Below are 14,502 nucleotides of genomic sequence, written 5' to 3' on the forward strand. Positions count from 1 at the left end.
ATATCATCTGGAATTCTAGTTCAGTCTCGTACTGTATTGTCCATAATACAGTGCTAACATTTGGTTGAATACAACTGACATCCTATGCAGAGAAAAAATCAATTGAAAATATATTGAATTCCAACAGGTTTCTTTTAAAGGCAGCCACATACATTATAAAGAGGATTTATCATTATGTTTCATTTTATGTACCAAGATCCATTTAAAGTCACATCTCAAAAAGTTATTTTATTCGAAGGAAAACACTGACAATTAATGTGCTTATAGCAAAATTTCCATTGCAGGCACAGTGAGAGTTTAGGGTTTTCAGCTGCAATTATCTTGGATTTTAGGCAGATTTGCCAGCTGTTGCTCGATTTCATTTGCTTTTTATGGAAAAGGTGCTAGACATGAGCAGTCCCCTCCAGTGCTGCACTTCCAACAGCAAATAATGTTAACGTGCAAACAATGTATGTGTGTGAACCCGAGTACCTAGTGTCAGCACTACCAGAACCTTTAAACTCCTTGATTTTTGGGCTATAACCTAATAAGGTGCCATTAGGACCAGGTCAAACTTTAACAATATGGTCGACTCATCATATTTGTCTTTAAAATCACAGCAGAATTTTTTTTCTGGCTGCTGATGAAAATCACCTAAAGCATAAATATCGGAAAATCCATCGCGTTATATGGCAGTAAATTGCTTAGCCTGGCATTTTTCTCCATTTCATTTTAATGGCAGGAATGTTAGCTTTGGAGGGAGAGAAGATAAGAGGTTCAGTTTAGGCTGGACTGGGGTGTTGAAACATACATCTAGTTTGAAATGGAGGCAAGGCAATTCATGATAATGAGAGATTGGAGAGAAAATGGAAGGACATCAGCATACGGGTGGTACTGTAAGCCAAAAGACAAATTAGTTTGAACATAGAAGGGGTTCTAGAACTTGAGGTACACCAACTGAGAAGGGAAGCAGAGGGGAAGTGTATTTGGAGTGGGAGACACTGAATGTGTGATCAGAAAGGTATGATGTGAACCAAGGAAGAAAAATGTCAGAGACCAAGAAGAGTGTGGTCCACCTGTACCAAAAGCAGCAGAATAGTCCAGAAGGATTCGTGTAAATGATTGTTCACTTCAGCAAAGTCCCAGTAGGTTGTCAAGGGAGAAATTCAGATTAAAGCTTTAAGAAAGACATCACACACACTGTTGGGTCCAGACAAAGGGAACCAAGTAAGGTCCAAGTGATTTTGCTAGCCTGATAAGGCTCTGTTTACTACCTGAATCAGACCCTGGCATGAAAACATCTGTACAAATCTTGGCCGAGAGGATCACCAGAAAACAAAAGGGCTACATTATCTTTCTGGTTTCTGAAGTCCCAGAGATAGAAGGGTGGGTTTGGGGTCCCTAGTGAGGAAGCATATTATTGGGTGGCTATCCTAGCCCAGGAGCTTGCCATGGCCCCCATGTTTGGAAGCATGAAATTAGTGTACTGGTTATGGTGTCCTAAAGGTAAGACATCTCCCTGTCTTTTATTGACCACACAGCTTTGCATACAGTGTTCTGACGTCAGACAGATTGAAGTCTGTTCTGTTTCCGGTTTCATTGTTTTTCGAGTGTCATCCCTATACAACTTTTAGAGGATGGCACAGCAAGGGGCTCTCTATTATCTCTGACTTATTTGTTGATGGGAGAGTGCTCTCTTTATCACAGTTTAGAGATACGTTTTTATTGTACGACTTTCATTTTCTACATCATTTGTAGACATCCTTCTTGAAGCTCTATCTTAACCCCCCGCTTCTGGCCCCGCTGTCAGAATAAGATAAAATATGTCTTAATGCATCATATCTCTGTAAAGTATCTCCACGGCTGGATCCTCGGTATCCCAAACTCTTTTAGAACACCATAAATGTTTGGCTGGGAAAGGGATCTAGGCAAATATTTCTTGGAAGAGCAATGGGAGGAATTGATTCTACGTATTTCTCTAGCCACGCAGTTAGCCAGGGCGAGAACATATATATGCAACATTTGCCCCTACAATGATGGAGGTTTAGGATATAATTGAGACTCACATGAATGTCAGCCAATTTGGAGGATAGGTTTGCGCAATGTGTTAAGATTTGGTTCTATGGGTTGAGCAGCTGGGTGAGGGAAATTTCCCAACATCTATTTTTTGTTTTCCTTGATCTTGGATAAACAGTAGCTTTTAGGTGCGTCAGAAGATTATTGATGGTACAATTCATACCTTATATCTGTGATCTGTATCTTTGCCATTGTGTCTTTACGATGTCAACTTGAATATCTACATGTCTTTCCTCATAAACTTAAAGGGAAACAAATATATGTAGAAGACTTCAACAGGAATCTAAAGAACATACAAAGAGCAGCAGGACTGGAAAGAACAATTGAGGGCACATATTAGCTCTAATAGATGTAGGCTTAAGGGAGAGAGAAAGAGGAATAATAGAGTAAGGTAATTAAGGGTGTAGTTGATTGGACAATTAAAGAAAGTTATAGGTTAGAGGCTTCTGATGTGATCCATGGAGACTGGATACTTAATATTCCCCTCATACACCAACATACGCAGAATGGCAAGTCCTTCGTGTCATAAATGAATGCTGTTCTTGGTAGCACCTGTTCCAGAGGTGGAGCAAACAAACCCCATAGTGACCATCTGACTGCTGTTACAATGGAAGAGGAGCTGCCATGCTGTGAATCGGGACAATACCGTCCTCCTCGAGACCCAAATGGGGGGTGCACCCTGCAAAGCAACAGCTCCATTCGCATCTCATCCTCCAAGCCTGGTTTCGGTGGAATATGAAAGCAAAAGGCAATGATAGGCCTTTTAAAATTTGGCCTTCGGTTTCTAGCCCCTGTCATGCCCAGTTACACCTATCTTCTATAATGCCGCTTGCCATATGTGTCTGCACATGGCATGTCACTTATACCGCTTTAGTATTTGGGTGGCGGCAGCTACTACGGCATAAACCCAGTCTTTCAATTTACTTTTTTATGATAGCATTAAAACCTAAACTGTGATCTTTGTTTAAAATATCTACGCACATTTGTGTGAAGAATTTAGAACAAGATGAAAGTTTAACGAAGCTTTAAATACTGAAACATGTTGTTTTTCTTTCCTGGACATATTCATGATATTACTAAGGCCCATCTTTGTTCTATTTCCCTGATAGGCACCCATGATGTTGCACATGACCCTATATCACGTATTTTAATACTATTGGCTTAAGGGGTTTGAGGTGAGGTAGTGATTTTTTCATATATAATTGTTTACTTATTGTGGTAGGGCTAAGGGGCGCTTTGGGGACCTCTCATACATTTTTGATCCCAGTGATGTCATGGTGACATCACTCGGCTCCCAATGAATGTTGTTTTTTTTATTGAGTGTGCCGTAGCCCAGCATTGCTGATTGCAATATATGTGATCAGCCAGCAGGGGACGCACTGGGAGAGCCCAGGAGGTCCTCGGGTGAACTTTTGGTGGGTGATACTTACCAGAAGGAAATGCCTGATTGTGCAATTCTGATCTGATCTCCCATGTAGCAACAGGGAGATGTTTCTGCCACTAATGGGTTTCTTGGCTCATTTTTTCAAAAACATACTGGTACATCCTAAGGGGACAAGGTACTAAACATGAAGCAATTATATGAAATATGAAAGTGAGGTGGCTACTATTTTGTGCCAATTTACATGGCGTATTCCACAGGGCTGCATAATAGGAGTTGTTTAGTTCCAACTATTTTTATTTGTAAAGGGTCTCTTTGCATGATATCAATGAAAATAAATGTTCAGCCTCCTGACACACATACTCAGCCAAGCCCGGGATTAAATCCTAATGCAGTGGGAAACCCTGTCCCCAACAGCCGTAACATTATAGATTCCTCTAATAGATTTTTAATCAAACCAATACCATTATGTATCACTGAGCCTTGTGACAAGTATTATACTTAATCCTTTTAGACCGTATAGGAACCTTAATAGGTTTACATGTTTCAATTGAAAGTAAACTATACTGAACAATACCATTGTGTGTTTTTCCCCCTTCTTTTATGGTGGTATCATGTTGTTTAAACATTTTAGCATACCTTTATTTTTTCAAAATGTATAGTTTATGCAAATGTACCAATTAAACCTGCCAATTGAAAGCGCCAGTTTAACAAATAAGAAATATATATTTCCATTAGCAGTTCCCATGGCTACAAAATAGTATCTCAGACATCTTTGTATAGTTCCATGTGGACTTCAGCATGAATGAAAGTGAATACAATCAATTGTACTGTGCTAGCCATAAAAATCAGCAAATCTGGTAATAATGATAGAAGCACTGAAATATGGAATTTGATGGCAGATAGGTACCGTCAAATCTGCCCGGTTTTTCCTACTGTAAAGATTCAAACCATAATCAGTCTTTGGTTTTGTCTTATGTTCAGGAGAGCTTTATGTCTATCTCATGCATGTTGAAAATACCTCACTATTTTAGCCTCTTCTGCCTCAGCTGGGAGGCTGTTCCACTTATCTACCACCCTCTCTGTAAAGTAAAACTTCTTTACATTACATCTAAACCTCTCGCTCTCTCATTTTAGATTATGATGTCTTCTTCTAACATCCCACCCTTTTAAAATAAACTCCCTTCCTGTATTTAAATGTTTCTATCTCGCCTGTCTTCTCTCCTCCATTTATCATTTTTGTGGCCCTTCACTGAACTCTCTCCAATATGTCAAGATTGATACTTTTCTTCCATAGTTAAAGTATAATATATTATTTTTGGGACTAGCTGGGGTTCTTCGGGCGTATAATACATCAATGGCCCAGTGGCAAAATAGAAACAGAGATGATGTAAGTAGTAAGTTGCTGCTGTTTATTGAATTATCCACTGCCCAGTCGCTGTGCTTAAACACTCCATTTATAGAACACATGGACCTAATTCATGCACGATATTATGTTACATACAGAATTATCTCTGCCTTCTGCCCAAAGCATAATAAGGGCACATATTGCCATAAGGATTCAGAGAAATGCTAAACCACAAAGATGGAATCCTAGATGCCTTCAATAATAACCAATGCAGTGCCAGATGCTGGATTTTCTTTGACACGGGGAAAATGCTGATAACGATACATTGTTAGAACCAGTCCATGATGACTAGAAGAGAATGAGGTGCAGATCAAATATGAATGAAAGAAATTGTTTCACTGTCATATCCACAATTTTATTACTTATTAAATGTTTTACCAGCTTTATACTTTCTCCATTGATCGACCATAAATAACATATGATATATATATATATATATATATATATATATATATATATATATATATTTACCACGTTCCTCTTATATATCATTTCAGTGACAGAGCGTGTTATGTTTATTACCATAAAGGATTTAAATCCCTACAGTACATCGCCAGTCTCATTCATTCTTGAATTGAGGTGCTACTGATCTTTTTATGTGTGGGTAATGGATTTGTTGTGATCACTTGAGTGAGCAATAATAGGAGGATAAACAGTCCCTTTGTAGGACATCTAAGTCCCCATCTGCTAAGGGTATTTGGAGAGCAGGATAGTCAAGCTTGGAGCAGATGATCACTGCAGCCTTGGGTGATGATAATGACCTAAACTCTGCAAACCCAACACGTGCTTCAATTAATCAAACTCTAATTGAGTCTTGGGGTTGGGTTTCAGACTCACATCAGATGTGCATTTTTTTGGAACAAAAGAAACAGAATGGTAACACATTAGGTTTCAGCAAGCATGTATGATAAATGATTAGTATTATTTTATGTAGATATACCACAATTGAACAGTTGTTGAAAGTTATATGATTTCTTGGTTTTGTTAATTTAATTTCTACATGATAGCACTGATGAGTTTGCAATTCTCTCTGCGAGCAGATTGATACGGTATATGTCTCTAGTGAGTGCTTCACTATTCATTACTCCACTACCATTTGACAGTAAAGATTTACAATTAGTAATTTGAAGAGGTGAAAAAAATCAAAGATTTGTGCTTATTGTGAAAGCTATGGTATGAGTACCTACAAGTAAATAGCAGACTGGATTAATAAATATAATCTAAATAGTTTTGTTTAACCCAACCAAAAATTTCTGTCCTATCCCATCGCTGACACCAATTTTTGTTTGTGGCAATGGCTATCAACCTGAATTGATAGAACTGTGATAAATCCGTTCTCCAAGTACCTTGTGTTATGACAATTCATTATGGCAGCATTTCATCTCGTTGGTACTTTTCAACCTTTTCGTTTATAACCTGGTAGATGAACTACAGATATGATTTATAGTCACAATACAAAGTACTTGGAGAACTGATACTCTGTCCTACATGTTTTATCGTAGTTCTATCAGTTGAGGTTTCTAAAGACTTTTTGGGAGGGCAATCAAACAATATTTCAAAATACAAACATGTAAATGTAGCTATTGGAATAACTTTTTCGAGAGTAACAAAGTGCATGATGTTTTACCAAAAAAACAAAACACAGATAAAAGAAAACAATGAGCCACATTAGCCCTGGGGTGTTGCCATGAGCTTTAGCAACAAACCTTTGTGTGAATGGAATTCTTAGGAAGACAGATGGGAGCAAATAATGTTACAAAGTAGAATAAGGAATGAGATGAGATCACAGCACCAGTCTGACCATCCTTTGTAAACCTGGACAATGATCAAGGGTGAGGGTATCAGAAAACTATTTAGGAGCCCTTCAGATTGGCTCTATCAGCCTACTGGACAACAGCTCTAACTCGGGGGAAAATGACCAGGACATCCAGATATAACCAGGACATCAACCTATAACCAGGACATCCAGAAATAACCAAGACATGCAGATATAACCAAGATATGCATGTATAACCAGGACATGCACATATAAACCAGGACATGCACATATAACCAGAACATGCATATATAACCAGAACATGCACATATAACTAGGGCATGCAGATATAACCAGGACATCAAAATATAACCAGAACATGCAGATATAAGCAGGACATCAACATATAACGAGGACATCAACATATAACCAGGACATGCACATATAACCAGGACATGCGCAAATAACCAGGACAGCTTCCAGACACTCAGCACTTCTCGTTCTACCAAAGGTAAATACGTATTCTAAATGTTTATGGTTTGCTTTAGCCAATAATTACTGCTGGCCGTACTTTGTATGGGGAACAAACATTTTACCGTTGGCATCTTTTTATAAATGGAACAGATTTCTAGGATAATATGATCGAGGAGTTTTATTGAAATTCTGTAAACTGGGGGCCAGTATGATGTGATGATTGACAGCTGTTACATCATCATGCAGAGATTGTACGGAAAAGCAGTACTTTGTGATGTTATATTATCAAGGTGATATCATCACAGAACGTCTTAATCAGATGCTCATAATAAAATGATTATGGGAAGACACAGACTGACAGGTCACAGCTTCTATAATTCTCCGTGAGGGTTTGCATCATATATAATGAGCATAGCATAAAACTTTGTAGCATTTTTATCTTTGTTATAAAATAGTAATTTATCAGGGGAGGACTGACATATTTTAACTCAGGGAAAGTTCAGCCAAGTGATCCAGGAATAAAAACAATCGATGGACGATGTGCTCAATTTGTAGGCTTGTACTGGCCACCGGGCTAATGTCTGGCAGGCCGATTACTGATTGACGCTTCTATGTCTACCATAAAAGGAACACAGAATGGATCCAGTCAATGTGTAAAAACTGATTCTAATCACCCTGGTGGCTATATGTGGAAATGGAAGCAAAACAAAAGAAGCTCCAAGCATTGGCCCAATTCTTCAAACTGCCGCAACTCCCCGTTAGAGCCCTCCACTGGAAACAGTGTACTAGAAGTTTTTGGGCTGTACACTAAAATGATGTATTCTCTGTATAATATGGTAGTAAGGCATTTAGTCCCACTCTATACAGCAATGTTTATGAAGTAGTTCCAATGTGTACCCTGTTAAACTAGAACAGTTTCCATCTTCTTATTTCATAATTTTATAGCAGGTGGTAGGTGACTGGAACAGCCTCCCGGCTGAGGTGGTAGAGGTTAATAGGTTAAGGAAATTGAAAAATGGATAGGATAGAAAAGGTTTAGAGTTTTTATAGTGAAAAGCATGCAGACAGGATGAGATGAATAGTTCTTATCTGCCAAAAGAGAAAAATATTTGCACACACTGCTGTTATCACCATTCCTTATGTCCCTTTCTAGCACAAGTACAGGGTTTTTATTACTAGCGAGCACGGAACTGCCCCAGGTTCAACAGCTACTAGAAAATGATGACAGGGGCAGAAAAAAGCTGCAAACGTATGTCCATATACAATGATTCTTAAACTAAGGCGTAATTCATTAATGTTACAGATTGTATATCGTGGATATTGTGTATTATACATATGATATATTATAATCTTTAGGATGACTTCCATGTGTAACGCAGCCTCAATCACCGACCTGCATCAATCGTGCATGTGATGAGATTCTGCTATCTCAAACAGGCTGTATATACATCTCATCCATCCTCTATACACTTACCCGTGAATGTTAGAAATGAGCTGACCATGCGCACCTGATATCATGAAGTTGGTGTAGAATAATAAGGAGTCAGCTATACTCTAAAAGCCTTATTATACTATAACAAACAGCAGAACAGCAGAACCTAGAGGTGCCCAACAACGCAAATCAACATCACAAGAGGCTCTAACATACACACTATATCATTATATAACGGGCGATCCCGATCTGTCCTTTTTATTGTTATAACGGGTTGACTGGCACGTGTGCGAGTAAAATAGGGATAATTAGTCACAGTTTTGGAATTTGAACTTTTAAACTCAAGAACTGAAGATCAGTTGACTTTATTTTGGTGTCCTCAGGAAAATGCACATTTTCTGCCTAGAGAGAAATCAAGGTCTGTGCATAAAAAATAGCACATATTTATCTAAAATATCCAGACATTGTGTCCAAGTAAACAGATCCAAGCATGGACACAACTGCTGCCTCTGCCATAGAAGACAAGTCCCAGGAGGAGACAGCATTTTTAGATGTTATATTATACTTTGCTCCATCTATATTTAGAATTTAGGGGAAAAAATTGTAATAAAGGGATACATTGTGTTAAAGAAAGAAAAAAATAATAATTGACCATTAAAAAACTATTTAAGAAATATTTATTAAAATACAAAAAACAGTTTCTAAGTTCTGCCATACTTTATCCCTTTATGGGAGCGATCCAGTTCTATTTTAGTGTTAAATGCATTTTCTTTAGTTAATTGTGTGACTCCTCCCCGGCTGCCTGTGCTGAAAGCAGGAAGCATACCTCAGTACGCATACGGCACGTGTCACTTCTATCAATAGGAACTGGGCAGCTATTGAAATAAATGAGGGTAGCAGCAGCCAAGCATGTTTGCAGAACATTGAAAATACATGTGTTTTTATTTCAGATTTCTAGCTGTCAACAAGAGGAGTACCAAGGACACAGCAGATTACAATGAACAGAGTAAGCATGTCAATGTTTAACTATATTTACTAAAACCCCGTGATTTTCAGAACATAATGCCCTCATCAAAATCTGCATAGGTATAAGCAAATTTTAATGCATCATTAAAGCACAAACTCCAGTTCCAACAGTTCCCTTCCAAGTGCTCCTTACAACACGCCACACGTGGTGACTTTTCATTAAGGCCCAAGGAACCAAGGGTTTATTCCCTAAAGCGAGAGTTGGCAGGAAAGTTGTGGTTTTACCTCCCTCCCTTCTCAATTAATTAGGAAGGGACAATAATAGCACGTTTCTCCTGCAAGAAGGGCCAAGCTGATCCTGTATAATGGATAATTTCATGTGTTAGGAGACCTTGAAGAAATCTTTCTGGTTTAACTATACATTAAACAGCCAAGCTCTTCCTGCAGCAGAAGATCACGGTGGTTGGACCTTCACTGTGAATAGTGAAGTCAAGGAGTAGAAACCACAGCTCTTCTGGAAGCTCTCCCTTGAATAGTGAATAGAACACATTGTGTCACTACCTGATGCTCCTTGACCCTTGTCTTGGAAAGCTCTGAGCCTTGATGTGTATATTTCGCTGTGTGTATCTATTATTGTTTGGAAGTGTCACGTACACACTACTTGCTCCCGCGTGTAAATACTGATGGAAAATGTCCAGGATAAGCATATGCAAAAACAGAATATAGCAAACTTTTATAGGAAATCATTTTCACTGCTGTATATCCCTTCAAATAATCAAAAAATAGATGTCTATCCAATTTTTACCTTTGCTGTCCCATAATTTTATACATATGTTTTTAACGATACCTTTTCGATAAAATGGAAGAGTGCAACATTATTACAAACAATGAGAATCTAATGTAATCTTCTCAGGTTTACCTATAACCATCACCTGCTTCCATTCTGTAGGCACCATCTACGTGTGATCGATATCCACGCTGGGCACACAAACGCCTGCAGGCTGATTTCGTTAATGATGCGTGTACGAGTGATGAGTTGTGGGGGATTCTGGCACACCAGAGCATTGCCAAACCCTGTAAGTACAAACTCACCTTTATTTCATCACGAATTGTTACTTGTCACCGAAATGAAATAAACACGTCATATAAACAGCATGTTGTGTGTCCTTCTGCTCTACTGAATGCAGATGGTTGCGGTCGATGGGTGTTGCTGCAAAACTGACGAATTGGCGAAATTGACACAAATTTTGTTAAAACTGAAATTCGTACGAATCCTAATGCACAAGTCTAGTGATAACCAAGTAACTAAACTGTAAGCTTGCATTTCATTTTCTTAATGCCGATGGATTGTCATAAAACCATATGGAACTTTCCTATTTAGACAGAAGGGGACTTGAGCCCCTTCCCCAGCACATGGTAAAAATGGGGGACATGCCTTTAATACATTTAGACCATTGTCTTTCTCTGTACCCTGCTGAGTATATTTTATTTTTGTTTTTCTGTGGTTTGGATTTTGTAGCGGGGAATTCGGAAAAAAAGACAAAGTCCAGCAAGTGGAAGAATAAGAAAGAAATGAGAGCCACAAAAGTAAGTCTAATTCTAAAAAGCCATGATTCACTCTTTTTTTTGTTAATTTTGTTAATTTGATTGCCTCAATAGTAACTCCGTTTCATAGAAAGAGATTAAAAGTAATTTTTATTTCAAGCCATCCTATCCAAGAAGGCTGATATTAACATAACAATCCAGCTGCTGCTTAGAATTCTTAATTGATAATTTTCTATGAAAGACAGAGGTCTATAATTGCAAGTAAGCCCATGCATATACATGAATAATTAGGCTTCACCTGCAGTTTAATGGGCTTAAGTACCCATTAAACTTTATGCTCACAAAATCCCAAATTTGCCCTCTTTAGTTAGCCAAAAAAAAGACTTGTTTCTGACAATAAACATGTCAGACCAGCTGCTTAATGATCAGACAACATTCATCAGGATAGTGGAAGCCGCTGTAGCAGGTAGCGTGTATGGATGTATGTATGTCCAGTATGTATGTATGTATGTATGTCCAGAAAAAAGGCTGGTGTGGTCACCAAAGCCCCTACTGGCCATGGACAATACCTGGCAAATACCCAGCAGGTGTCGGTGGCCACTTATGATAAGCGCTGCTCTTGCAGCCAGTCCAGCGACTTGGTGTGCATCCGCGGGTGATGTGCCAGGGCTGATTGTTATCCCCAGTCCATTCCTGTAGCTGAGGCTAGTGGGAGTTATAAATTGGCCTCAACCTGCTCTACCGCTTTAACCCCCTGAGCACAAGAAACATGAGCTTTGGTTGGCTAAGGATAGTGGGAGTCATAATTTTATGATTCAGATCCCCCACCTAATTGAGCTATGAAACGTAATATTATTTCATCGCAATCATAGCCACTCTTTTGTTTTCTGTCTTGTATAGAAATCCTCTTCTGCGACGTCAGCCCACAGGTCTGCCAAACAGATTGCCACCACCGTGCCAGATTCGCACGTCACTTCTGTCACAGTGGGGTAAGTTTGCTTGTTTTGTTCCTCCCTGTCCCGCATCTCACAGCGCAGCTGCTGTGTTCATGACAATAGCCCTGCTGTGTAATTAAAGTGGGTCACATCCCTAATGTGCCACGGACTCAGGGCAGTAACAGGTGGTCAGGGTTACAGGTCATCTATTTACCATGAAACTGTGTCAAGCGCAAATGATCTCATTTTGGACTTCAAACACCAGGAACCCATCATAAACACAGTGCCTTCCCACTCTATTGTCCTACCCATACGTGGAAAAAATGTCACAGTGGAGCACAGATTATTGGTGATAATAAAATAATTATTAATCATATAGAAAAGCAAGAAGTGTACTAGAGGTGACCTAGTATCGTTGGAGTCCACGCTGGTGGGTCCAGGACAAATAAAATACCCATGAATGTTTATCGTATAGTTTTATGTGTTTAGAACAGCTATAGGGTTCCATAGTTAAAAATCATTAAAACATTAGGATCTCAGTGATTGCAAAGATGTTATACAATAATGTGGATATAAAGGATATATATATATATATATAAAGATAGATATATATAGTGTAAGGATACTAAGCCACATGCCAAGCTGGAGCCAAACCAAATCTGAATCATGGCGTCTGTGCTAAAGCCTAATCCTCCTTAGGAGACAAAGGTCCTCGCTCGTGTCAGGAATGAATGACTGCTTTGGTGGGGAGGGGGTCTCTCTTATAGTTGATTCTGGCTCACACCTCTTGCCGAATAAATATACTTACAAAAGTTCCTGAAGAGATTAACACAAAGAACCCACCAAGGTGTTCATTTACTGAAGTATGCAAGAAAACAGCCGCCACCGTTGAATAGTCCATCAGCAAGAGAAAAGCTGAAAAATTTAAGCTGCCTAATAAAAAAAAAGCCAAATTGCTTGTATTTAGCAAAATAGGTTACATGTCAAGTTCTCTCTGTTCTCCAATGACCTGCAGGTGCAGCAAACACAGGCCGCACAGCATGGTTGATGAGCTCGTCTTTGAAAATGAAGCTACTCTGCCACTCACTGGAAGCACCTCCCGAAAAAAAGCACCGGGCCTACTCCAGAAAATGGGGCTAAAACTCAAGAAAACTGTCGAATATATTGGCGCTTCAAACTGTGCCTTTGAAGAGGACTGAACAAAACCAAGAGATCTTTTATGTTTCTCAAGTTCTTATGCCAAAAAAACTATTTGTTGTGTATTTTTCGGTTGTTATATTTATTTTTTGTGCACTGTGCATATCCGGGCTTTACTGTATTGCACTTTGGAAACAACAGAGCTCAATTATATAAAAGACAGCTCAGCATATTTAATATGTCCCCGTATTAAAGAGGGAATATGTTGTTCTATAGGACCACAGACTACTTGGCATTTGGAGACTGTCAACACATCTCTGCTTGTGGCAGTTTCGACAAATGTTAGAAAACCATTATCAGTCGGGTAGAGTTTTGCACAGTAATGTGATAAAACGACTTTTGTTGCATTACAAATATTCAGGGTGACCTTCTGCGGTTTCTTTTTGCATCTCAGGAGCTTCTGCGTTTTCCTAAATCAGAAAGGTTTCCCTTATTTATGTATTTTTTAAGTGCTGATGACTTCACAAAGACTGGGTCATCCGAGGTCCGTGGCAGAAAAGACAACATATTTATTAAAGCAAAGTCATTTCATTGAAGGACAATAAGACTTACTTTTCCTGTAAACAATGTATGCTTTGAATGGGTATGGTGCCAAGACATCTTACGTACATCACATATCCTCTGCGGTCTTCAGTACGAGTATAATGTATTATATTACAGCTTTACAAACTGCTTGGTAATGGATCCAAATGCCAAGCCGTCCATTAGACAGACTAGATAATAGTCACCCTGAAGCCTGATCTGCAGTACAGCTATGCTGAGAACATTGGACATATTAGATTTTATTTCACCAAATGCTTGTCTGATGTAAAATGATCAACTTCTCCTGTGAGCGCACAGGTGGACCACAGGTTGTTCTCCTCCCCAAACAGAAGGTGCTGTGCTTTGGTTTTTAGCTCGCCCTTTGGTCATGTGTGTCACATACTGACTTAAATGAGCAAAAACTCAGAAAAAGAGACAAGGGATATCACTAGAGCACAGAAAAACTGAATTTTTGATATATATATATATATTTGTGAGCCACCAGTCTGTGCAGATGATGTAGAGTCCCGGAATGAAAATATAGTATCCTATCTGCACATATACATGCAAACTCTTAAACCATCACAACATGGCTTTTCTTGTAGCAACAGCCACTAGTCCCCTAACTGATATTCTACCTGCAGTATATAACATGGAAAGAGATTTTTAAATGATTCTTAAGGAAAATAGAGTATATGTTTCTTTATTATTATAACTATTTATTGGTCGGTTACGTTTTTATTTATTTGTTTTTTTGTAACTGTGTTTTGCGTGATGATTTAACTTTAAAATGCATTTTAATATTTGTATAACATTATTTGTGGAAATGAA

At 38.7% G+C, this 14,502-nt stretch overlaps 1 protein-coding gene across 1 annotated transcript; it reads left to right on the plus strand.

Annotated features, from left to right (window-relative positions):
- The first annotated feature begins 6,957 nt into the window (after positions 1-6,957).
- VXN (vexin) lies at positions 6,958-13,326 on the plus strand. Its single transcript, XM_053467734.1, has 6 exons — positions 6,958-7,111; positions 9,457-9,512; positions 10,422-10,548; positions 10,992-11,059; positions 11,918-12,006; positions 12,968-13,326. The coding sequence occupies exons 2-6, from the start codon at positions 9,504-9,506 to the stop codon at positions 13,149-13,151; spliced, it is 477 nt and encodes a 158-aa protein (XP_053323709.1). The 5' UTR covers positions 6,958-7,111; positions 9,457-9,503; the 3' UTR covers positions 13,152-13,326.
- The last annotated feature ends 1,176 nt before the right edge of the window (positions 13,327-14,502 follow it).

This window comes from Spea bombifrons, chromosome 5 (assembly GCF_027358695.1).
Source record: "Spea bombifrons isolate aSpeBom1 chromosome 5, aSpeBom1.2.pri, whole genome shotgun sequence".
NCBI classification, from domain to species: Eukaryota; Metazoa; Chordata; class Amphibia; order Anura; family Pelobatidae; genus Spea; species Spea bombifrons.

Coding starts and splice junctions, on each gene's coding strand:
- VXN (XM_053467734.1), top strand. Junction 10,549..10,991: donor CCAGAGCATTGCCAAACCCT/GTAAGTACAAAC, acceptor TGGATTTTGTAG/CGGGGAATTCGGAAAAAAAG. Junction 12,007..12,967: donor GTCACTTCTGTCACAGTGGG/GTAAGTTTGCTT, acceptor AATGACCTGCAG/GTGCAGCAAACACAGGCCGC.